This window comes from Mobula hypostoma, chromosome 13 (assembly GCF_963921235.1).
Source record: "Mobula hypostoma chromosome 13, sMobHyp1.1, whole genome shotgun sequence".
Lineage (NCBI taxonomy): Eukaryota > Metazoa > Chordata > Chondrichthyes > Myliobatiformes > Myliobatidae > Mobula > Mobula hypostoma.
Genome location: NC_086109.1, coordinates 85,154,919 through 85,179,214, shown reverse-complemented (window position 1 = coordinate 85,179,214; position 24,296 = coordinate 85,154,919). Strand labels below are relative to the sequence as shown.

The 24,296-nt window shown below is 42.5% G+C and overlaps 1 protein-coding gene across 1 annotated transcript; it reads right to left on the bottom strand.

Moving 5' to 3' along the window:
- Window positions 1–7,680: 7,680 nt before the first annotated feature.
- Window positions 7,681–19,168, bottom strand: gnrhr4 (gonadotropin releasing hormone receptor 4). Its single transcript, XM_063065100.1, has 3 exons — window positions 18,617–19,168; window positions 13,157–13,361; window positions 7,681–8,171 (listed from the first exon to the last, which is right to left on the bottom strand). Exons 1-3 carry the CDS (start codon window positions 19,166–19,168, stop codon window positions 7,681–7,683), a joined length of 1,248 nt encoding a protein of 415 aa, XP_062921170.1.
- Window positions 19,169–24,296: the final 5,128 nt, after the last annotated feature.

The following is a 24,296-nucleotide window of genomic DNA, read 5'->3' as shown; positions in this document are numbered from 1 at the left end:
TCAATGTGGCTTTTGAAGAGTCCCAGCAAGCTATTGAGTTGTATGATAATGGTTGCATTATAGCAATGGTTCAAGAAAATGATGACTGCCTCCTTCACAATAACTGATCTTTGCAAAGTCAATGCTGGCCTTGATCATGGCATCAATACTTTCAAATTTGAAGAATACATCTCAGGGTGCTCTGAACACACCATCAGTGATGTAATCTGGGGTCGCCAGGTGTTCCAGGTCTTTCAGCTTCAGATACCCTCACCCAGGTGACCCAGCATTGGTTGATCAAGACAAGACTTGTGTTCAGGTAGCATGTGCTGCAGATCCCCATGGGCTTGCTCTCTTCATCCAGAGTCATCTTGAGTCTTTCTATGCTGTCTCAGTGATGTTGCCGATGGCTCTCTGCCTCCTTGTACCAGCAATGCCCGATGCGCTGAGGGCTCTGTGAAGAGAATGTCCAGCAAAGCCCTGGCAGCACACTTCAAAGGTTATACACTGCCTTCCATCCCTCACAAAAAGTGAATAAAGGGCAGAAAAATAGGGATAATGGCTCAGATTCCTTCTTTTTCAACCCTTTACTTCTTACACCCATCACCTCCCAGCTTCTCACTTCATCCACCCACCCTTCTCCTCACCTGGTTTCACTTTCCACCTGCCAGTTTGTACTCCTTCCCTTCCCCCATCTTCTTACTCTGGCTTCTTCCCCCTTCCTTCCCAGTCCTGATGAATTGTCTTCAGTCTAAACAACAGCCACTTATGCTCCTCCATCAATGCTGCCTGACTTGCTGAGTTCCTCCAGCATTTTGTGTGTGTGGCATAGGGGTGATGGGTGAATGGAACTTGTGAAGTAAGACCAGGCAGCGGAATTGAAGTTCACCTCAGGTACGTGGAAATTACAGCAAGTGCCAACCAGAAGTGCTTGGAGCAGAAAATCTTCTATTAGGATCTTAATTTCATGTTTCAGTGTATGACTCCTCAACTCTTTTTAAGGTGAAGTCTGGAAGAAGTGAGCCACCTGCCCAACCTCAGGCTGTCTCACTAAATGCTTCAGTTTATTTCATAACTGGAGACTCCATCATTGTAGCCTGCGACAGAACGTTGAATCATTAACAACAGCTTTGAGATTTCTGCATTAAGCTGCACTTCCGCAGATAATTTAAAGTTGTTGTCAGTTTCCGTGAACACTTCTAACTTCACCATTCTCATTAATGCAACCCACCAGACGGCTACTCAGTATGTGTAAATATTGCCTTTGAGCTCTAATTTTGGCTGTGAGGTGAAATATCTTAAATGTGAGAGTTACTGATAAACCTAATAGAAATTTAAGAGGAATTTTTTGGCCAAGAATATGAACATGTAGAATTAATCATAAAAGAGAACAGTTTTTGAGTCTGTCCTTGCAGCTTTACTCTGGGATAACTTATTCAGAACAATGGAAACAAGCGGTTTCTGCGAACGGTCTGCTAAGCCGGTGACCATTCTCAGATAAGAAGTTGCTTATTATGCAAAATGGAAGGGCTGCAGAAGTAATCTCATCACCTGGGCCCAGTGTCTGCATGACCTAATTTGATTGGGTTTGAACCAGTCCGAGTTGAATAGAACAAAAGAAGTCATCTCAGGCACGATGTTGAAAGCAAAGGCCATAAAACAATGTCCTGGGGTACGTCTAGTGGGAATTTGACACAGGTCAGTCAGATGACCTCAAACCAAAGAAAGTGAAATGTCAAAGATTAACCTGATAAGGGAAGGAATGAAAATGAAGGATCTTGGGAGCTCAGGCAGCGACAACTCTGGGGACTAACCATCGCAGATGTGAATGACCCCACGTCAGATGTGTGAAGATCACTGGCCAGCACAGACTCTTTTACCCGGGTATTACCTCGTCTATTCCCGGAGGGTCAGGAAAACCTAGGAGGTGTGCACTAAGGGGTAATCCTTGCAACGAGTTGACAAACATAGAGTGGCTCATTTAAGAAATGCTAGATATGAGCATGAAGCACTAATAATGTAAGTTTAAGAGAAGGTTTGCATGAGGTTGGGGAAGCAAGAACTGTAGTCAATCTGCAAGTGGAATCCAGATTATACCCTTATCCAGTCTAGATCAATAATTATATTTCTTATTTAAAGGGGTCACAGTAGAGTCATGGTTAACATAACACTATTACAGTGTCAGTGATCTGAGTTCAATTCTGCAACTGGCTAAAAGGAATTTGTATGTTCTCCATGTGTTTGTACATGTTTCCAATGGGTGGTCTGGTTTCCTCCCACATTCGAACAACGTACGGGTTAATGGATTAATTTATCACATGGGTGCAATTGGGAGGCTCATTGGGCCACAAAAACCAGTAACTGTATTGTATCTCTAAAGATATAAAAATAAAACTATACTTCAAAAATTATTCATCTCAGCATAGTTCAAGCTGTGAGTTAAAACCACATGTGAATTCATGTAAGTGTATTGATTTACTGAGGCAAAGAAGTAATTAATAAAGCCATCTCTGGTTGGATGAGGTAACTTTAAATAATATACAATGCAGGTAACATTTTATTCAATGAGAAGTTTATTCATGTATTGAGGAAGCAGTCACTACTCATTTACAAAGCCATGGTAAACCTAGCACAGTTGACAGCAGAAGACAGGATTCAAAGGCAAATGTAATTTCCACTGGTAAAAAATAGAATTTATATTAAACACATTCCATATTCTGATTGTAGACATCTGGGACTAGAAAGATTTTCCAAATGGGAAATGAATTTTCCACACCTGTCATACATGGTGTGGATCAAAGCAGAAAATTATATGCATTTACAAATTTTTGGAAAACATTGATTACTGTATCTATATTGACATTACATAAACAGCTTTAAAAAGATGAAATGGCATGAAGCGTATGAAATGAGCTGTGGTATTTATGGACCAAGGGATGCAATGCTCAGATACTAGGTGGTCTGACTGAATTTGAATCTTCCTGCTGTGCCAGTAAAACAGGTTAGTCACCTAACTGAAAGACAGGATCAGCTTTCTGAAGCACAGCATTCAGTTTCTGAATACTTCCATACTCAGAGTCCAGGATTCAAGATTCAAGATTGCTTAATGTCAGTTCCAGTGCACAAGTGTAACTTGTCTCGAGCCTGGCTGCAAAAGGAGGAGGGCTGGGCATGGGGTTAGCAACCCCATCCCGTAAAAACCCAGAGCTACAGAAATGCCAGCAGAAGCTCGAAAGACCCCATCCTTGGTAGAGAAAGGATCTTTGAAGATGGGCTACACCTGCAAACAGCTTGAAAAACTGGCCCAGGACAGAGAACTCTGGTGAGCTGTTATTGGCAGCCTATGCCCCAGTAGGGATGATGGGCTTAAGTAAGCAAGTCCAGTACACAAGTGTAAAGTAGAACAAAATAATTGTTTCTCTAGATCCAACGCAGCACAGAAAAAATACAGTAATACAAAGAGCACAATAATAAAAAAAACAAATAAACATAAATACTTAAGATAGCTTATAGATTGACTGTATGTGCATAAAGTGACACTAGGTACAGCAGAGTCTGCGCATAATGACCAAGGGTGACCAAGGATGGGAGCTCAACGTTCAGGGATATTCAATATTCAGGAGGGATAGACATGAAGGAAGGGGAGGTGGGGTGGCGTTGCTGGTTAAAGAAGAGATTAACGCAATAGAAAGGAAGGACATAAGCCGGGAAGATGTGGAATCGATGTTGGTAGAGCTGCATAACACTAAGGGGCAGAAAACGCTGGTGGGAGTTGTGTACAGGCCACCTAACCGTAGTAGTGAAGTCGGAGATGGTATTAAACAGGAAATTAGAAATGTGTGCAATAAAGGAACAGCAGTTATAATGGGTGACTTCAATCTACATGTAGATTGGGTGAACCAAATTGGTAAAGGTGCTGAGGAAGAGGATTTCTTGGAATGTATGCGGGATGGTTTTTTGAACCAACATGTCGAGGAACCCACTAGAGAGCAGGCTATTCTGGACTGGGTTTTGAGCAATGAGGAAGGGTTAATTAACAATCTTGTCGTGAGAGGCCCCTTGGGTAGGAGTGACCATAATATGGTGGAATTCTTCATTAAGATGGAGAGTGACATAGTTAATTCAGAAACAAAGGTTCTGAACTTAAAGAGGGGTAACTTTGAAGGAATGAGACGTGAATTAGCTAAGATAGACTGGCAAATGACACTTAAAGGATTGACGGTGGATATGCAATGGCAAGCATTTAAAGGTTGCATGGATGAACTACAACAATTGTTCATCCCAGTTTGGCAAAAGAATAAATCAAGGAAGGTAGTGCACCCGTGGCTGACAAGAGAAATCAGGGATAGTATCAATTCCAAAGAAGAAGCATACAAATTAGCCAGAGAAAGTGGCTCACCTGAGGACTGGGAGAAATTCAGAGTTCAGCAGAGGAGGGCAAAGGGCTTAATTAGGAAGGGGAAAAAAGATTATGAGAGAAAACTGGCAGGGAACATAAAAACGAACTGTAAAAGCTTTTATAGATATGTAAAAAGGAAAAGACTGGTAAAGACAAATGTAGGTCCCCCACAGACAGAAACAGGTGAATTGATTATGGGGAGCAAGGACATGGCAGACCAATTGAATAATTACTTTGGTTCTGTCTTCACTAAGGAGGACATAAATAATCTTCCAGAAATAGTAGGGGACAGAGGGTCCAGTGAGATGGAGGAACTGAGCGAAATACATGTTAGTAGGGAAGTGGTGTTAGGTAAATTGAAGGGATTGAAGGCAGATAAATCCCCAGGGCCAGATGGTCTGCATCCTAGAGTGCTTAAGGAAGTAGCCCAAGAAATAGTGGATGCATTAGTGATAATTTTTCAAAACTCGTTAGATTCTGGACTAGTTCCAGAGGATTGGAGGGTGGCTAATGTAACCCCACTTTTTAAAAAAGGAGGGAGAGAGAAACCGGGGAATTATAGACCGGTTAGCCTAACGTCGGTGGTGGGGAAACTGCTGGAGTCAGTTATCAAAGATGTGATAACAGCACATTTGGAAAGCAGTGAAATCATCGGACAAAGTCAGCATGGATTTGTGAAAGGAAAATCATGTCTGACGAATCTCATAGAATTTTTTGAGGATGTAACTAGTAGAGTGGATAGGGGAGAACCAGTGGATGTGGTATATTTGGATTTTCAAAAGGCTTTTGACAAGGTCCCACACAGGAGATTAGTGTGCAAACTTAAAGCACACGGTATTGGGGGTAAGGTATTGATGTGGATGGAGATTTGGTTAGCAGACAGGAAGCAAAGAGTGGGAATAAACGGGACCTTTTCAGAATGGCAGGCGGCGACTAGTGGGGTACCGCAAGGCTCAGTGCTGGGACCCCAGTTGTTTACAATATATATTAATGACTTGGATGAGAGAATTAAATGCAGCATCTCCAAGTTTGCGGATGACACGAAGCTGAGTGGCAGTGTTAGCTGTGAGGAGGATGCTAAGAGGATGCAGAGCGACTTGGATAGGTTGGGTGAGTGGGCAAATTCATGGCAGATGCAATTTAATGTGGATAAATGTGAAGTTATCCACTTTGGTGGCAAAAATAGGAAAACAGATTATTATCTGAATGGTGGCCGATTAGGAAAAGGGGAGGTGCAACGAGACCTGGGTGTCATTATACACCAGTCATTGAAAGTGGGCATGCAGGTACAGCAGGCGGTGAAAAAGGCGAATGGTATGCTGGCATTTATAGCGAGAGGATTCGAGAACAGGAGCAGGGAAGTACTACTGCAGTTGTACAAGGCCTTGGTGAGACCACACCTGGAGTATTGTGTGCAGTTTTGGTCCCCTAATCTGAGGAAAGACATCTTTGCCATAGAGGGAGTACAAAGAAGGTTCACCAGATTGATTCCTGGGATGGCAGGACTTTCATATGAAGAAAGACTGGATGAACTGGGCTTGTACTCGTTGGAATTTAGAAGATTGAGGGGGGATCTGATTGAAACGTATAAAATCCTAAAGGGATTGGACAGGCTAGATGCAGGAAGATTGTTCCCGATGTTGGGGAAGTCCAGAACAAGGGGCCACAGTTTGAGGATAGAGGGGAAGCCTTTTAGGACCGAGATTAGGAAAAACTTCTTCACACAGAGAGTGGTGAATCTGTGGAATTCTCTGCCACAGGAAACAGTTGAGGCCAGTTCACTGGCTATATTTAAGAGGGAGTTAGATATGGCCCTTGTGGCTACGGGGGTCAGGGGGTATGGAGGGAAGGCTGGGGCGGGGTTCTGAGTTGGATGATCAGCCATGATCATAATAAATGGCGGTGCAGGCTCGAAGGGCCGAATGGCCTACTCCTGCACTTATTTTCTATGTTTCTATAATGTACCTCTGACAGGAAGTGAAAAAGTCGTGGTCGTGCAGGGTGCAGCGGGGTGTATTAGTGGGTGGAGGTGTTGATCAGCCTTACTGATTGGGGAAAGTAACTGCCTTTGAGTCTGGTCGTCCTGGCATATACTCCTACCTGATGTGATTGGATCAAACAGCCCATGAGCAGGGTGGGTGAGATCCTTCATGATATTGCCGTCTTTTTTCCGACACCTTTCTGTGTATATATACGAGGGGTGATTGATAAGTTCATGGCCTAAAGTAGAAGGAGTCAATTTTAAAAAACTTAGCATATTCATTTTTCCACATAGTCCCCTCCTACATGCACACACTTAGTCCAGCGGTCGTGGAGCATACGGATCCCTTCTTTGTAGAAGTGGTCCACAGCAGGGGTGATTGATAAGTTTGTGGCCTAAGGTAGAAGGAGATGAATTATTAACTTCAAACTTTCTGTATTTTCACTCAAAGAGTTGAGCTGCACATGCATGTAACAAGAGCGTCTTGGACCTCCAGGTGGTCCACAGCAGGGGTGATTGATAAGTTCGTGGCCTTGGGTAGAAGAAAATGAGTTATACAGCTCTCATTACATGCTCGTGCAGTTCAACTCTTTGAGTGAAAATGCAGAAAGTTTGAAGTTAGTAACTCATCTCCTTCTACCTTAGGCCACGAACTTACCAATCACCCCTGCTGTGGACCACTTCTGGAGGTCCAAGATGCCGACTTCTACAAAGAAGGGATCCGTATGCTCCACGACCGCTGGACTAAGTGTGTAAATGTAGGAAAAATAAATGTGTTAGGTTTTCTAAAATTGACTCTTTCTACCTTAGGCCACGAACTTATCAATCACCCCTTGTGTGTGTGTGTGTGTGTGTGTGTGTGTGTGTGTGTGTATAGAACATAGAAGAGTACAGCACAGTACAGGCCCTTCAGCCCACAATGTTGAGCTAATCCTTAAACCCTGCCTCCCATATAACACCCCACATATATACTTATTGAAGTATTGAAGGCAGTTTCACTGAATAGGTATCTAAAGGAGATGAATTTCCAGGAATATGGGGAGAAGGTTGGTGTACTAGGATGAACTAGATTGCTCTTGGATAGGGATTGTAAAAACTTGATGGACTGAATGGCACCCGTGATCTAACTACTCCTTGACTCTGTACAGAGTAAACTCACAAGGGCAAGCAATAGGAAAAATGGGGAAGAAAAGAAACTTCAACCACTGAAAGAGCTGGTAAATTAAACCATGCACACACTGATTGAACTGTTACTTGCAGCTGGACGGACCTGCTATTTAGTTTGGTGATCTCACCAGTCTGGAGCCTCAGGCTAGCTCCTTCACCGGTACCCTTCCTGTGCATCAAGGTAACCATTCCTGCAATAGCTGTTTTTGCTGTGAGACTCAGTCTCTGTGATTGACCTTAGACCTTCTTGACCAGGTGCAGGTAACCTCTTGAGTCGAACGGACGACCCCGAGCACCTGAATGAGCCTGTCCGTGTAGAACTAAGGTCTGAATGGGATGGCAATGTTTCTGTGTGGCAGCACCATTGTAGTCCTCTTCTGAAGTGGATGGTAAAAAGCCCGTAGGTGATGGGATCCAAGACCGTGTTGAAGAGACCAAAGATGAAAAGGATGTGACTCAATGCATGTGAGACCTTTCCTTCAGAAAGCATCTCTGGAGAGAACCAGTACCAGAGCCCCAGAAGGTAATAGGGTGTCCAGCAAACAATGAAGGAGGTGACAATAATGATGCTCATCTTTAAGGTTCTCAGGCGTGCCTTTGGTATATTGTTCTTTGATCGTCTTAAATGCACCTCCGTCGCAGGTACTGGAAATGGAAAACAAAATAAACTGACATCTTCATCTCAAAAATATTACAGATTGAAATCAAAAACTTGCGCTGAGAACTTTGTTCATTTTACTTTTTCTCCCTTTCTCTCAGGCATGTTGATTTATGACCATAAGACCATAAGATATAGGATCAGAATTAGGCCATTCAGCCCATCGAGTCTGCTCCACCATTTCATCATTGCTGACCCATTTCCCTCTCTTTCCCAATTTCTTGCCTTTTCCCCATAACCATTCATGTCCTGAATTATCAAGAATCTATCAACATCTGCCTTAAATATCCCTATTGATGTGGCCTCCACAGCTGCCTGTGGCAACGAATTCCACAGATTCACCACTTTCCGGCCGAAGAAATTCCTCATCTAAAGGGATGACCCTCTATTCTGAAGCTGTGCCCCCTGGTCCTGGAGTGCCCCACCATAGGAAACATCCTCTCCACATCCACTCTTTTGAGGCTTTTCAACATTTGATAGGTTTCAATGAGATCCCTCCTCACTCTTCTGAGTTCCAGTGAGTAAAGGCACAGAGCCATCAAATACTCCTCATTTGGTAAGCCTTTCAATCCCAGAATCATTTTTATGAACCTCTTTTGAACCCTCTCCAATGTCAGCACATCCATTCTTAAATAAGGGGCACTAAACTGCTCACAGTGCTCCAAGTGAGGCCTCACCAGGGCCTTATAAAACCTCAAAATTACATCCTTGCTTTTATATTCTAGTCCTCTCAAAATGAATGCTAACATTACACTTGCCTTCCTGACCACCAACTCAATGTGCAAATTAACATTTAGGGAATCCTGCATAAGGATTCTGAAGTCCATTTGCCCCTTGGATTTATGAATGTTCTCTCCATTCAGAAAATAATCTATGCTTTTATTTATTCTACCAATGCCCATGCCCATACACTTCCTGACACTGTATTCCATCTGCCACTTCCTTGCCCATTCTCCTAATCTGTCTAAATCCTTCTGTAATCTCCCTGCTTCCTCAACACTACCTGCCCCTCCAGGTAGGTTTGTATCATCTGCAAACGTGGCCACAAAGCCATCAATTCTGTCATCCAAATCATTGACATATGATGTAAGAAGAAGCAATTCCAACACCGACCCCTGAGGAACATCACTAGTCTCTGGCAGCCAACCAGAAAAGGCTCCCTTTATTTCCAGACTTTGCATCCTGCCAATCAGTCAATGCTCTGTCCATGCTAGAATTATTCCTGTAACATCATGGGCTCTAACTTGTTAAGCAGTCTAACGTATGGTATCTTGTCAAAGGCCTTCTGAAAATCCAAGTACACAAAATCCACCGATGCTCCTTTGTCTATCCTGTTTATTATGTCTTCAAAGTATTCCAACAGATTTTTCAGGTAAGGTTTTTCCATGAGGAAACCATGCTGACTATGGCCTAGTCTATCATGTGCTTCCAAGTATCCTGAAACCACATTGTTAACAGTCAACTCCAACATCATCCTACCACTGGGGTCAGACTAACTGGTCTATAATTTCCTTTCTTCTGCCTCCCCCCCTTCTTGAAGAGTGGAGTGACATTTTTAATTCTCAGGAAGCATGCCAGAATTTATTGATTCTTGAAAGATCAATTCTAATGCCTCTACAATCATTCCAGCCACCTCTTTCAGAGCCCTGGAGCATTGTTCATCCAATTTATCTACCTTCAGAACGTCCAGTGCGCCAAACACCTTCTCCCTAGTAATTGCAACTGCATTCCCTTCTGCCCCCCGACACTCTTGAACTTCCGGCATACTGCTAGATGTATCCACATTGAAGACTGATGCAAAATACTTATTCAATTCATCTAGCTCTCCAGCATTGTTTTCCACTGGTCTGATTTGATGGGGATACTGCAGCCGCTGAAATCTGAAACAACATGCAAACTGCCAGAGGAACTCAGCAGCATCTGAGGAGGGAGATGGACAGTCAACATTTCAGGTCGAGACACTTCACCCGAACCCAAACCCTAACTTGGTTGTATGTTTTCTTTTTACATGTTGGCTGCGTGTTGTTCTGATGAAGATTATGGGCATACTATGTTGGCGCCGGATGCATGGGTAGCCCCCAGCACATCCTTGGATTGTGTTGGTGGTTAATGTAAATGACACATTTCACTGTATGTTTTGATACACATGTGACCAATAAGTCTAATCTTGAATCTTGAACTCAGTCCAGATGAAGGGTCTGAACTTAAATGTCACTTCTCTCTATTTCCCTCCATAGCTGATGCCTGACCTACTGATTTCCTCCAGTAGCCAGTACCTTGTTTATTGAGGTAGACTTAATGAGTGTCATGGTAACTGTCCATGAAGTAAACACTCCTTATTTGTGCTCTTAGACAATAAATATTAATCAGTCACTTGACTTCCTAAAATTAATCCAAATCTGATCCTGCCCTGACTCGACATCCACAAATAATGTTTCCCAATCAAGTAACTAAATGTCAATTACTTTGATTTTCCCTTTCTTATTCCAGGGACATTGACAATTATACTCACCTCGTCCCCTGAAATAGCCATACCCAGTGACTGAAACCAAAAACGCCTCCATCAAATAGGCTCAAAATGCATCGCAGGGTATTTGAAAGTTCAATGTATAAGGAGACGTTAATTACTGGAGTAAACTATCAAGGCAGGACCCAAGTCTGAGAACCTCTGCAAATCCACCAGGGAAGTCGAAGCCCCAGTGTTTGTGAATCCACAAGTCTGCTGGAGGCAAAAGATGGCTTGCCCTAGTGTTGGAGGAATATGCTTGTGCATGGGTGGGTGGGATGTTAGGGAGAAACAGGGGGTTGTTTTGGAGCTGCTGTTTTTGTCACTTGGCATGTTCCGCTTTGTAGTGTCTCTGTTGTTCCTGCCATTTGTAGGCATGCTTCATTGGTGCCGGGACATGTGGTGACACTTGTGGGCCGCCCCCCAGCACATCCTTCAGTGTGCTGGTTGTTAACGCAAGTGGCACACTTCACTGTATGTTTCAGAGTACGCGTGATAAATAAGACCAGAAGACCATAAGGCCATAAGACAAAGGAGCAGAAGTAGGCCATTCGGCCCATCGAGTCTGCTCCGCCATTTTATCATGAGCTGATCCATTTTATCCTATTTAGTCCCACTCCCCTGCCTTCTCACCATAAGCTTTGATGCCCTGGCTACTCAGATACCTATCAATCTCTGCCTTAAATACACCCAATGACTTGGCCTCCACTGCTGCCTGTGGCAACAAATTCCATAGATTCACCACCCTCTGACTAAAAAAATTTCTTCGCATTTCTGTTCTGAAAGGGCGCCCTTCAATCCTTAAGTCATGCCCTCTCGTACTAGACTCCCCCATCATGGGAAACAACTTTGCCACATCCACTCTGTCCATGCCTTTTAACATTTGAAATGTTTCTATGAAGTCTCCCCTTATTCTTCTGAACTCCAAGGAATACAGTCCAAGAGCGGACAAACGTTCCTCATATGTTAACCCTCTCATTCCCGGAATCATTCTAGTGAATCTTCTCTGTACCCTCTCCAACGTCAGCACATCCTTTCTTAAATAAGGAGACCAAAACTGCCCACAGTACTCCAAGTGAGGTCTCACCAGCGCCTTATAGAGCCTCAACATCACATCCCTGCTCCTATACTCTATTCCTCTAGAAATGAATGCCAACATTGCATTCGCCTTCTTCACTACTGACTCAACCTGGAGGTTAACTTTAAGGGTATCCTGTACGAGGACTCCCAAGTCCCGTTGCATGTCAGAACTTTGAATTCTTTCCCCATTTAAATAATAGTCTGCCCATTTATTTTTTCTGCCAAAGTGCATAACCATACACTTTCCAACAGTGTACTTCATTTGCCACTTCTCTGCCCATTCTTCCAATCTATCCAAGTCTCTCTGCAGACTCTCTGTTTCCTCAGCACTACCGGCCCCTCCACCTATCTTCGTATCGTGAGAAAACTTAGCCACAAAGCCATCTATTCCATAATCTAAATCGTTGATGTACAATGTAAAAAGAAGCGGCCCCAGCACTGATCCCTGCGGAACACCACTGGTAACCGGCAGCCAACCAGAATAGGATCCCTTTATTCCCACTCTCTGTTTCCTGCCAATCAGCCAACGCTCTATCCATGTATGTAACTTTCCCATAATTCCACGGGCTCCTATCTTGTTAAGTAGCCTCATGTGTGGCACCTTGTCAAAGGCCTTCTGAAAATCCAAATATACAACATCCACTGCATCTCCCTTGTCTAGCCTACTGGTAATTTCCTCAAAAAATTGTAATAGGTTTGTCAGGCAGGATTTTCCTTTAAGGAATCCATGCTGAGTTCTGCCTATCTTGTCATATGCCTCCAGGTACTCTGTAACCTCATCCTTGACAATCGACTCCAACAACTTCCCAACCACGGATGTCAAGCTAACAGGTCTATAATTTCCTTTATGCTTCCTTGCCCCCTTCTTAAATAGCGGAGTGGCATTTGCAATCTTCCAGTCCTCCGGAACCATGCCAGAATCTATCGATTTTTGAAAGATCATCGCTAATGCCTCCGCAATCTCCACAGCTACTTCTTTCAGAACACGAGGGTGCATTCCATCTGGTCCAGGAGATTTATCTACCTTTAGCCTATTCAGCTTCCTGAGTACTTTCTCTGTCATAACTGTGACTGCGCACACTTCTCGTCCCTGCCACCCTTGAGTGTCCGGTATACTGCTGTCTTCCTCAGTGAAGACTGATGCAAAATACTTACAAAATAAATCCGAACCCGGCTCAAACATATAGCAGAGTGGGTTAATTAAGTTGAAAAGTGAGGGTAAAATTGAAAAATCTGGAAGAGAGATTTGAGTAAGTTATGCATTTCTGCAGATTGGGAAATCTGAGAATGAGCCGTGAAACAAAAGCTGTGAAATGAGTGTTCATCTAAATTCAGCACCCATGCAGGGAAGAAGATGAAACTGGTAATAATGGGAGTGTAACTTACAGTTTTCCTTGGCCATCCTGTTTGATATCTCCATCAGGATCCGGGTGTAGCACAATATCATGATCATCAAAGGCATGAGAAACAGGAAAACAAAGGTAAACATGTTGTAGGAGGTTTCTTGCCAGTGATGCTTGAAACTCCCAACAGTGGTACACTGTGTGAAGTTCTGGGGTTCATTAATGGTTACGGTATGGAACAGGACAATCTGAAAAAGAAATTACACATACAGTATTCCATAACAAGTTCATGTACAGTACCTATATCTCTATTGATGCATTACTGTGTTTTCTCTATGCTGCTTTCTGCACTGCCTTGCTCGCAATGTTTTTGCATATTGGTGGCACAGCGGTGGAAACTGCGTGCAGTTCCAAACTCCGGGGAGTGCACAAGTCGCACAACCTCTCATGGTCCCAGAACTCATCCTACACAGTCAGGAATGCTCACTAACGCCTTTACTTTCTGAGGAGGCAGAAGAGGGCTGGACTATGGAAATCTAGCTCATGTCCTTCTCCAGATGCCCAGTAGAGAGCAACCTAACATGCTGTTTAACTGCGTGGGTCGAACACTGCACTGGGGAGGACAGGAAGGCTCTACGACAGGCGGGTAAAACTGCCCATTGCATCACCAGCACCTGCCTGGCCGCCATTAAGGACATATACACAGAAAGATGCCAGAAAAAGGCCAGTAACATGAAGGATCCCAGCCACCCTCCACATGGACTCTTCATCCCGCTCCCAGCAAGGAGTCAACGTACCAACTATGCCAGGACCACCAGATTCAAAAACTTACTTTTCTCAGCAGTAAGGCTAATGAACACCTCCACTCACCAACCCATCCCACCAACCCCCCCTACCACCACTACTTTATCATTTCCTGTCAGAGTCACCCTATATCACAACATGCAATCAATCTATGTAAATAAGCTATCTTATGTGTTTATATTTATTGTGTTGTTAAATTTATTCTTTATCTTATTGTGATTTTTTGTGCTGCATTGAATCCAATAACAATTATTTTGTCAACACACATCAAAGTTGCTGGTGAACGCAGCAGGCCAGGCAGTATATCTAGGAAGAGGTACAGTCGACATTTCGGGCCGAGACCCTTCGTCAGGACTAACTGAAGGAAGAGCTAGTAAGAGATTTGAAGGGGGGAGGGGGAGGGGGAGATCCAAAGTGATAGGAGAAGACAAGAGGGGGAGGGATGGAGCCAAGAAACCAAGAAGGTCTCAAAGCTCTCCGCTATTTTTTGGACTCCAGACCCAATCAGTTCCCCTCCACCATTCTTCTTTTCACTTGTGCACAGCAAATGACGTTAAACAATCCCGAATTTTGAATCTTGAATATTGCTATGTATAGCACATCCTTCCTCAGATAAAGGGTCCAAACCTGCTCAGAAAACTCCAAGTGTGGTCTGACCAACGGCTTATAAGGACTCGGAATCATGTCCTTGCTCTTATATTCTGGTTCTCTTGAAATGTATGCTAACGTTGCATTTGCCTTCCTCACCACTGAACCAAACAGTAAGTTAACCTTTAGGGAATCCTGCACAAGTACTCCCAAGTCCCTTTATACTTCTGATTACTGGGCTGAATGACTTGGTTCTGATCCTATATCTTGTGGTCTTATGAATAGCTTCATAAAATTATTACAACCACACTGCTGAAAATGTCACCAAAACAAATTTCTAGTACATAGAAACCTAATTAACAACTAACAACTGGTGAAATGCATTCTACCGCATTATCTGCAACAATATTTCTTATTTGATACACAGGAGAACTGCTGCAATATTTAAGGGTAATGCTCTTTAACACATGCAGGTAATAAGAGCAAATTACATTTGTCGGCATCTTAAAATTCAGCTCACTGTTGCTTCTGGGATTTTTTTGTTATGCGCACATTGGTTGCTGTGTTTTTCCACTTTATGACAGCGTCTAAACTCATTCAGCAGGAAGCTACTTTGGGATGTTGTGAACTGGTCTTTATGAGGTTTACTCAGTATAATGAATAACGTAATCTGCAATAGTTATTCGGACCTCTTTCAGTTTAATTCAAAGAATAAATTATTTACAATTTTTGCAGAATTAAGGTGCAGTACAGTGGAGTGTGGATGGAAAGAAATGTGACATGCAGATGGCAATTTGCAAGTCTTGCTATAATACCTGTGGTTGCGAAATATTACATCCCATCATTAAAACCATTACCAGGTACATACTCTGTAATTAGCAGCAAGTAATGTTTCCCTTCCCAGTGCTGAAAAGGTCTCCAATTTTGTTTTCAACGTGAACTACTGACGTGCTGAGCAATTTTGTTACACTTCCACGACATTGAAAGCAAAATCTGAATGCCCGTTTTCAATGGACACAAATCTTTAATTGATTACGTTAACTTCTTTCTCTGCTTAAGTAAGGATCTCCAGGAACATGACCACTTATAATAACACGCTCAGTGACAACTTTATGTGGTACTTCCTATACCTAATGCATCACAAACATGAGAAAATCTGCAGATGCTGGAAATCCAGAGCAACACACACACAATGCTGGAGGAGCTCAGCAGGCCAGGCAGCATCTATAGAAGAGTCGACATTTTGGGGTGAGACACTTCATCAGGACTGGGGAAAAAAAAGAGTGCATGTTCATGGACTTCTGCTGCAGCAGCCCATCCACTTCAAGGTTCAATGTGTTGTGCGTTCAGAGATGCTGTCCTGCACATCATTGTTATTGTGTGGTTATCTGAGTTACTGTCACCTTCCTGTCAGCTTGAACCGGTTCGGCCATGCTCGTCTGACCTCTCTCATTAACAAGGCATTTTTGCCCACAGAACTGCCTCTCACTGAATGTTTATTATCTTCCATACCATTCTCTGTAAACTCTAGAGACTTGGGTGTGGAAATCCCAGGAAATAAGCAGTAACGAAGACACTTATACCACCTTTAAACCACAACAATTATTCCAGTCAAAATCACTTAGGTCACATTTCTTCCTCATCTCATTGTTTGGTCTGAACAACAACTGAACCTCTTGACTACATCTGCATGCCTTTTAAGCACTGAATTGCTACCACATGATTGGCTAATTAGATATTTACATTAATAAACAGGTGTACAGGTGTGCCTAATATAGTGGCCACTGTAAATGCCACTTCTCTATGAAAATAAATATCTCATTTACTTCAAGAATCACTTTCACTGCTAAAAACGGGTTTTCTAGGAACATGACCACTTATTTCAGACGGCCAAGGTTGAGGCCACATTCTGTACCCATGTATACATAAGAAAACACTTGTCACCTGTCATATAATTTTTTACCTGGGTCTAGCCTTCTTGTTTTGCAGTCTGAATTCCCCCTTGAATTTTTCCTCAGTTATGAGTTTTATGTTAATTTATCTTGAGGAGAGAGAACAAAGCAGGGAGGAGAATGGAGAAATAATATTCTAGAACAGGGATTGTGTTTAAGGTACAATTAAGACCATAAGACCATAAGGCATAGGAGCAGAGTGAGACCATTTGACCCATCGAGTCATTTTCATCATCACATCATGGCTGATTTACTATCCCTCTCAATCCATTCTTCTGCCTTCTCCCTGTAATCTTTGACACCCATACTAATCAAGAACCTATCAAGCTGAGCTGCTAAGATCCACCAGCATTTTGTGTGTGTTACTCTGGATTTCCAGCATCTGCAGAACATCTGGTGTTTAAAATTCCTGGATCTGATCTCTCTCGACCACTTGACCTTCCTAACTTGCTGTCTTTCAAAATTAAGTATGAAAATCAGGATGAATACCTAGCGTTTTTCCCAATGGCAAGGCACAAACATGGTTAAAAGTCACAGACTTTAATCTATCTGTTGTACCATTTGTGTTACAATGTTCCCTGCGGTGAGTTTCACTCCTGATGCGTCTGAAGTGAATTCTGATCGCGGGGAGCCAAGCTATTGACAGGAAATGCTCTTTGGTTTAGCTAGTTGTTAAAGCAGTGAAACAGTGGTTTTGGAAACTTGTTGGTGCAGGAATTTCAACAAACTATTTTTACTGGTTAGGGATGATTTGCTTGGCCAAATTCTTCTGTTAATCACCAGGAATGGACAGTAATTTAGAACATGGAACAGAGAACATTTCAGCACAGTGCAAGACCTTTGTGTTGTGCTGACCTTTTAAGACCATAATGCCATGGGACATATGAGCGGAATTTGGCCATTCAGCCCACCAAGTCTGCTCCGCCGTTGCATCATAGCTGATTTATTATCCCCCTCAACCCCATTCTCAAACTTCTCTCTGGAATCTGTGATACCCTTACTAGTCAAGAATTTATCAGCCTCCACTTTAAATATACCAAATGACTTGGCCTCCTCAGCTATCTGTGGCAATGATTTCCACAGGTTCGTCACCCTCTGGCTAAAGAAATTCCTCCTCATCTCTGTTCTAAGAGGGACTTCTTTGTATTCTGAGTTGTATAACCTTCTGAAAATTCAGTCTAACTCTTCCCTCCTGTAGAGCCCTCCATTTTTCTTTCATCAATGTGCTTGTCTAAGAGTCTCTTAAATGTCCCTAATGTGCATATCTGCCTCCACTGACTCCCCCCAACAGCATTTTCCATACACCCACCACTCTATAAAAAATCTACCTGTCACAACCATGTAGTATGTAGACTGCATTTTCACAGTGTCACCTCACTGGTATGCATTGTCCTTGGATTGTTCACTTTTTCTAATTGTTTGTCTTTGGACTAACTCTGGGTGTTCGCTTTGTTTTGCAGGTGTCTCATTTAGTATCACGGGGACTGTTAAACTCCCGTTGTATCTTATCACTTTTATTCAACCTGGGATCACTTAATTAGCACAGTCTGGTATTGCAGTTGCTGGCTTTGGAGATCATCGCTTTGTCTGGACCAATTGTGTTACCCAATTGCTATGGAACTCCTCTCTGCTTCGGGGTGTATTTTGGGTTTCAGGGGCGCATGCCAAACCTTCTTTGTTAGTCATTGTAGTTCCTTGTCAGGTGAAACCCTAACCGAGTTTGTCTGTGTATCATTTAAGTTCATTAATATCCTGTACAGTTTGCCTGAGCTCTTGTTGGTGTTTTTTTTCTAGTTAATCTCTGTAATAAATCTTTACTTTTGTTTCAATTGCTGAAGTCTCTGTGATTCCTACACTTGAGTTCACTCGTGACCCTCGTAATACCTCTGACATCCCCCCTATACTTTTCTCAAATCACCGTAAAATTATGCTCCCTTGTATTAACCATTCTCACCCTAGGAATAAGGCTCTGGTTGTCCACTCTACCTATGCCTCTTATCATCTTATACACATCTATCAATTTTCTGAAACATAACAATAGCTATATTATTTGTCAATTAACCTTAAAACCAATTGGATATAAGCACTCAGTGGGACAAAGCTTGGGTCAGAATTCAGTTCCTCAGGGATGAAGATCAAAAACAGAACAGCTTTCTCACCTGGGGCGTGGCCAAGGTGCCACTTAGTAGCCAAGCCACAGTCAACATGACCTTATTCCTCTTCTTAGCCTCACTGATGCCCAGGGGGTTTAGAATGGCTGATTGGCGGTCGATGCTAATCACCACGGTGACAAACGCGCAGGAGTACATGGCCATCAGCTTGAGGAACATGAGCAGTTTGCAAGCGACGTCCCCGCCCTGCCACTGCACAGTGATATTCCAGGCAGCGTCAACCGGCATCACGATAAAGGTCACCAGGAGGTCCGCCACCACGAGGTTGACAATCAGAATCCTGACGTGGGATTTCCTCTTGCGGTTCCGGCTGGTAATCCACAGCACGCCAAGGTTGCAGAAAGCAGAAATGGTGAAAACGAGGATGGTGATCCCCACTCTTACTTTAGCTGCGCTGGAGAAGACCGGTAGTTGAAAGTGAGGACCAATGCTTTTGTTACGCCAGTGTCCTGTGGCAGTGGCCGTATCTGTACCATTATAGTTATAGAGTAGGGTCTGATAAAGGAAAGGACTGATAAAAGCATCGACACTAGCATTCATTATAGGTTCTGGGCTCTGAACAGTGTGGTGGATATTTGTTCGATGGGATCAAACTCAGAGGGAATTCTGAGAACGGCAGGATATCCTCTGGACCTTGAAGATGGTAGGTTGCATTATTTTATGTGAACGTTGAACCAAGATTGTATTCCAGCCTGCAAGTCAAACAAGATGCTTGTTACACACTGAGCAAAGTATGGGGAAATAGGAGATTCTGCTTGTTCTAACGCTGTGTGTCAATATTTCTACTCCATCTTGAATCCGTAGTGCCAGCTGGGAAGGTTGAAGTATATTGCCTCTAGGTAAAAAATATCCTTATCTTTTGCAGTAAAGACATGTGAATGGGATTTCTACACAAACGTCCAGTCCCTGGTAATTTTTTTTTTGGTGAGATAACTCTTGAGAGGCACCAATGTCCTGGAATCAGAACAATAGACTCATCCCTTTACTGGATCAAAGTACAGTAAGATTAAAATATACACCCTTCAAGATTTCAGGATGACTCAACATACCTGACAACCAGAAAAATATAAAATGCTGGAGGAATTCAGCTTTCAAACCGATGCAGGATCCAGAAACAACCAACTGTCCCTTTGCTTCCGTGGATGCTGCTCGGCCTGATGAGTTTTTTCAGCATTTTGCCTTTTTTTTTGCTTCTGCAATCTCTTGTGTCTCCACATGTGACCACCAACTGAGGACTTCTGAAGTATAGTTACTAATATAGCAAAGAAGACAGCTAAACAGTATGTAATGATAGGCCACAAACTCAATGTGTTGATCAATAACTCAAATAATAACTTAATGTGACTTAATGGGGCACCATGGTAGAGTAGCGGTTCCTATTTACTTACTCACTGCCCGTTACTGTGCTGGCGTTTAGGGCGGCAATGAAGGTCCTCCATCTCTCTCTGTCTATAACATCCCACACCGATTATAGAAGGATTCTTCATTGCTGTTTCCGTAACAATTGTTTTTTACCGGTCAGGGTTGTTAGCCCTGAGCCGAGCCCCCAAACCTGGAGGACCAGTGGACCACTCTTAGTCTGGCCTCTACCCTTTGAACTGTTTGGCATGGGTGACCCTACCATAAGCCAAAGCCCAAGGTCCTGACTCCAGTCAACATGGCTGTCTGGGTCATTGAGGTATGCAAGCCTCCAGATCCAGTAACAAGGCTGTGGTCCTCCTGGAGGAGGCTAGTGGTTAGCATGACGCTGTTACAGCTCGAAGTGTCAAAGATCGGAGTTCAGTTCCGGGGTCCATTGTATATCCTCTCCGTGGAATGTGCTCCAGTTTCCTCCCACAGTCCAAAGACATTAGGACTGCTAGTAGTTTAATTGGTACATTTCTAAATTGTCCTGTGATTAGGCTAGGGGTTGCTGGCAGTGTGGCTCGAAGGGCTGGAAGGGCCTATTCGGCACTTTATCTCTAAATAAATCATCAGTCTAAATATTGGTAAGGAAATCAGAGAGAATGTTTTGATTCCTTTGCTGTAAGTGTCATGTGATCTTTGTATAAAGAGCGCAAGGTGCCTTGCACTTAACAGCATAACACTAATCATTCAATAGCTGAGGTGTTTTGCACTTGTCTTAGGAATGCTGTTTGGGAATTGAAACTCAGCCAATTCACTGAGAGCTCGAACACAATGAACCACAGCTACTGGAGGATAAGTGTCATATTAACACAGACAAAATGCTGGAGAAAGTCAGCAGTTCAGGCAGAGTCTATGGAGAGGAAAAATGCCAATGATTCAGGCCAAAACTCTTTATCAGGACTGGAAATGAAGGGGGAAGAAGGTAGAATAAGAGGGTGGGGTCCGGGAAGGTGTGCAAGCTGATAGGTGATAGGTGAAGTCAGGTGAGAGAGAAGGTGGGTGGGTAGGGGAGGTGGGATGAAGTGAGAAGCAGGGAGGTAAAAGGTAGAATAGAAAAAGGGCTGAAGAAGAAGGAATCTGAAAGGAGAAGAGAGTGGACCAGAAAAGGAGGAGGGCCACCACAGAAAGGAGATGGACAGGTGAGGAGGAAAGAAGAGGTAAGATGGGAACCAGTATAGGGAATGGAAAACGAGAGGGGGAGAAATTACTGAAATCTAGAGAAATCAATATTAATGCTGTTAGGTTAGAGTCTGTACTTCTCTTCCCCCACCTTATTCTGGCTTCTGTCCCCTTCCTTTCCAGTCCTGATGAGGGGTTTCAACCCAGAATATCAACTGTTTATTCCTTTCAATAGATTCTGCCTGGCCTGCTGAGTTCCTCTGACATTTTGTGTGTGTTACTCTGGATTTCCAGCAAAGGCAGAAACTCACAATGTAACATGGGTCAGCCCCTCTAAGATGCGTGGTGAGCAGCCGTACACTGACAGAAATGCCCCCGCGCACATAGCCTTTGTTGCCGCACAGCTGGAATTTTATTTTATATAATGTTAACATAATTTTAAAACTATGTTAATATGTTATGTTGGAAAGGATGTTATGCTTGGAAAGAATAATGGTGTGAAGGCACTTCTTCAATGAGAAAGAAAGCATCTATCTGAGCAATATTGCGTTGCACACAGAGAAGACCTGGGATAGAACGACGCATGAAAAATGTATCAATTATGCAGGATTTTGAACCACTGCTACAAACAGTGTATACAATGTTCAGCAGGTCATTGGTTATAAGAGGAAAGCTAGAAGAATTATCTAACATCACAGACCATGATGTTATATCATTTAGACCACTAACTAAATGAAGTAAGATGGCAATCAAGACATCTTGCCGTTACTGCTTTCATGAGGAATTATGAAGTTTTGATCCAGTATTGCAAAGGGCAAGTTAGTGAATGCAACAATCCAATTAGCAACCACCGCCTGAAGATTGTGATCAATCCGTAATATTGATTAGCATAACTTACCCTTAGTGATGTTTTAGAAGATCTGGCATCTCCTTCAGAAAAGCTGTTTGGATACAATTGAAGCACTGCAGTATGCAAAATTAACAAGTTAGTCACAGTATCATAGGGAAATAGTTTATTGCAGTGAAAAAGTGAAAGATCCGCTTGTATCTATAAGTTCTGACATTGATGCTGCGCTTATTATTCCAATCATTCAATGTGTGTGTTATCACCTGGATTATAGATTTCCTGATGATGAGTTAAGAGAATGGCAAGCTTTTAACCAACATTCCCTGTATTTTTTTTTACAGCTGCATCACTCTGAGCAGGAAATGTTTACATGGCCTGAAAACTGTGCTGCACTTTAAATATTTCTTTTTCTAATATGCATGCTCTGAATATTTAGAATGAAAATTTTAAAATCACATACTCTACTTTTGATTTTATTTAATAGTTGAAGGGTATAGCAAAACAGAGTTCAACAAAGAAAATCTTCACGTTTCATAATTTTTTCTCATCTGTCTTTATTATAAATCCGCTATCCGGATTAATTTTGCATTCAGATGAAAGAATTGTCTTAATTCTCATTAGATCATCCAAAAGTTCCACTTCCAGTCTGTTTCTGGATTTACATTTGATTGAATTCATAAGATTGAATCCACGTTCACTGTCAGCACTAGAAGCTTGAAATGTCCCAATGAAGTCAATTCTTCAAATTCTTTGTTTCTAAGCACTTAGTTCAACACATCAATGAACGTCTTGGTTGAACCAGTCGTAACTTGCTCAAAAGTGACAAATTTGAAATCACACAGTATTGCTGCAATATTTTGGGGGAAATACCTTACTTAATAGTATCAAAGTATTTTTTTGTCAATCACACAATATTCTCAGTGGTTCAAAGGTTCTCTTTTTGAAATTCAGAATTGGCTGCGTTTGCAATAACAATAGGGTCAATCTCAGCCTTTCAGCAAAAAAAGGAAATTATAGGTTAAATAGGAAGTACAGAACAGCTCCATCCTGTAGTTCTAAATGTTTTCAATTAATTTCTTGAACATTAAAATGAATTCTTGATCTCACAATTTACCACATCATGGGTCTTGCAACTTATTGTCTATCTACACCCCACTTTCTGTGTAACTGTAATAACACACTCATTGCCACTTTATTAGGTACACCTGTACATCTGCACATTAATGCAAATATCAATAATTAGCCAATCATGTAGCTCAATGCATAAAAGTATGTAAGCGTGGTCAAGAGGTTCAGTTGTTGTTCAGGCCAAACGTCAGAATGGGGAAGAAATGTGATCTAGGTGACTATAACCGTGGAACGATTGTTAGTGCAGACAGGGTGGCTTGAGTATCTCAGGAAACCATGAACATACACCCAGTGGCCACTTTATTAGGTAAAGTAGGTGCCTAATAAAGTTTTGAAATGATCTGTAGGAATGGCATGCAAAACTAAGTTTTTCACTGTACCTTGGTACATGTAACAATGATAAACCACTTCCTATTCCAATACGGCTGTAATGACACTATAAATTATTCAAGAATCAATTTGGGGTGCTGAATCCCAGAAGAACAATATGGTAATGGTGAGGAATTGTCTGGATGATATCCACTTTATTAAATAATCCCACTGATATCCTTTCCTAACTTCTGAGAGTTCTAGTACAGCGTATGTACAGAGATGGAGAGGAGGAGAGGAGGAGAGGAGGGAGAGGTAGGTCAGGATGGAGAGGAGTGAATCCAGAGGAAGAATCTAAACTCTGTTGTAGGACGTGTAGATTAAACAATAGTAACTAAGGAAGAGAGAATATATATTGTAGAGAAATATATGTGGTGTCACAAATGAACTGATACTAAACCTCCTAAACGGTATATTGTAAAGAATAGGACCTTGAGAGATAACCTAAACAATGATATTATGAACCACATTTCCATGAAAGCTGGATTATGGACAGAAGATACCCATAAGGAACTTAATGCAAGGACTGTAAAAGATGAAGAGAAGAGCTTCTGAAATTTACAAGAGGGTTAAGAATGGATTTTAAGGTAAAGAGTGAAACAGTGAATGCACCTTATAGGACAGAACATAGAATATTGAACAGCACCCCACCCTACCCTCCCCACTCCACCATTGAGCACATCTACACAAAACATTGTCGTAGGAAAGCAGCACCCATCATCAAGGAGCCCACCACCCAGATCATTCTCTCTTCTCATTGCTGCCTCCAGGAAGAAGGTACAGGAGCTTTAGGACTCA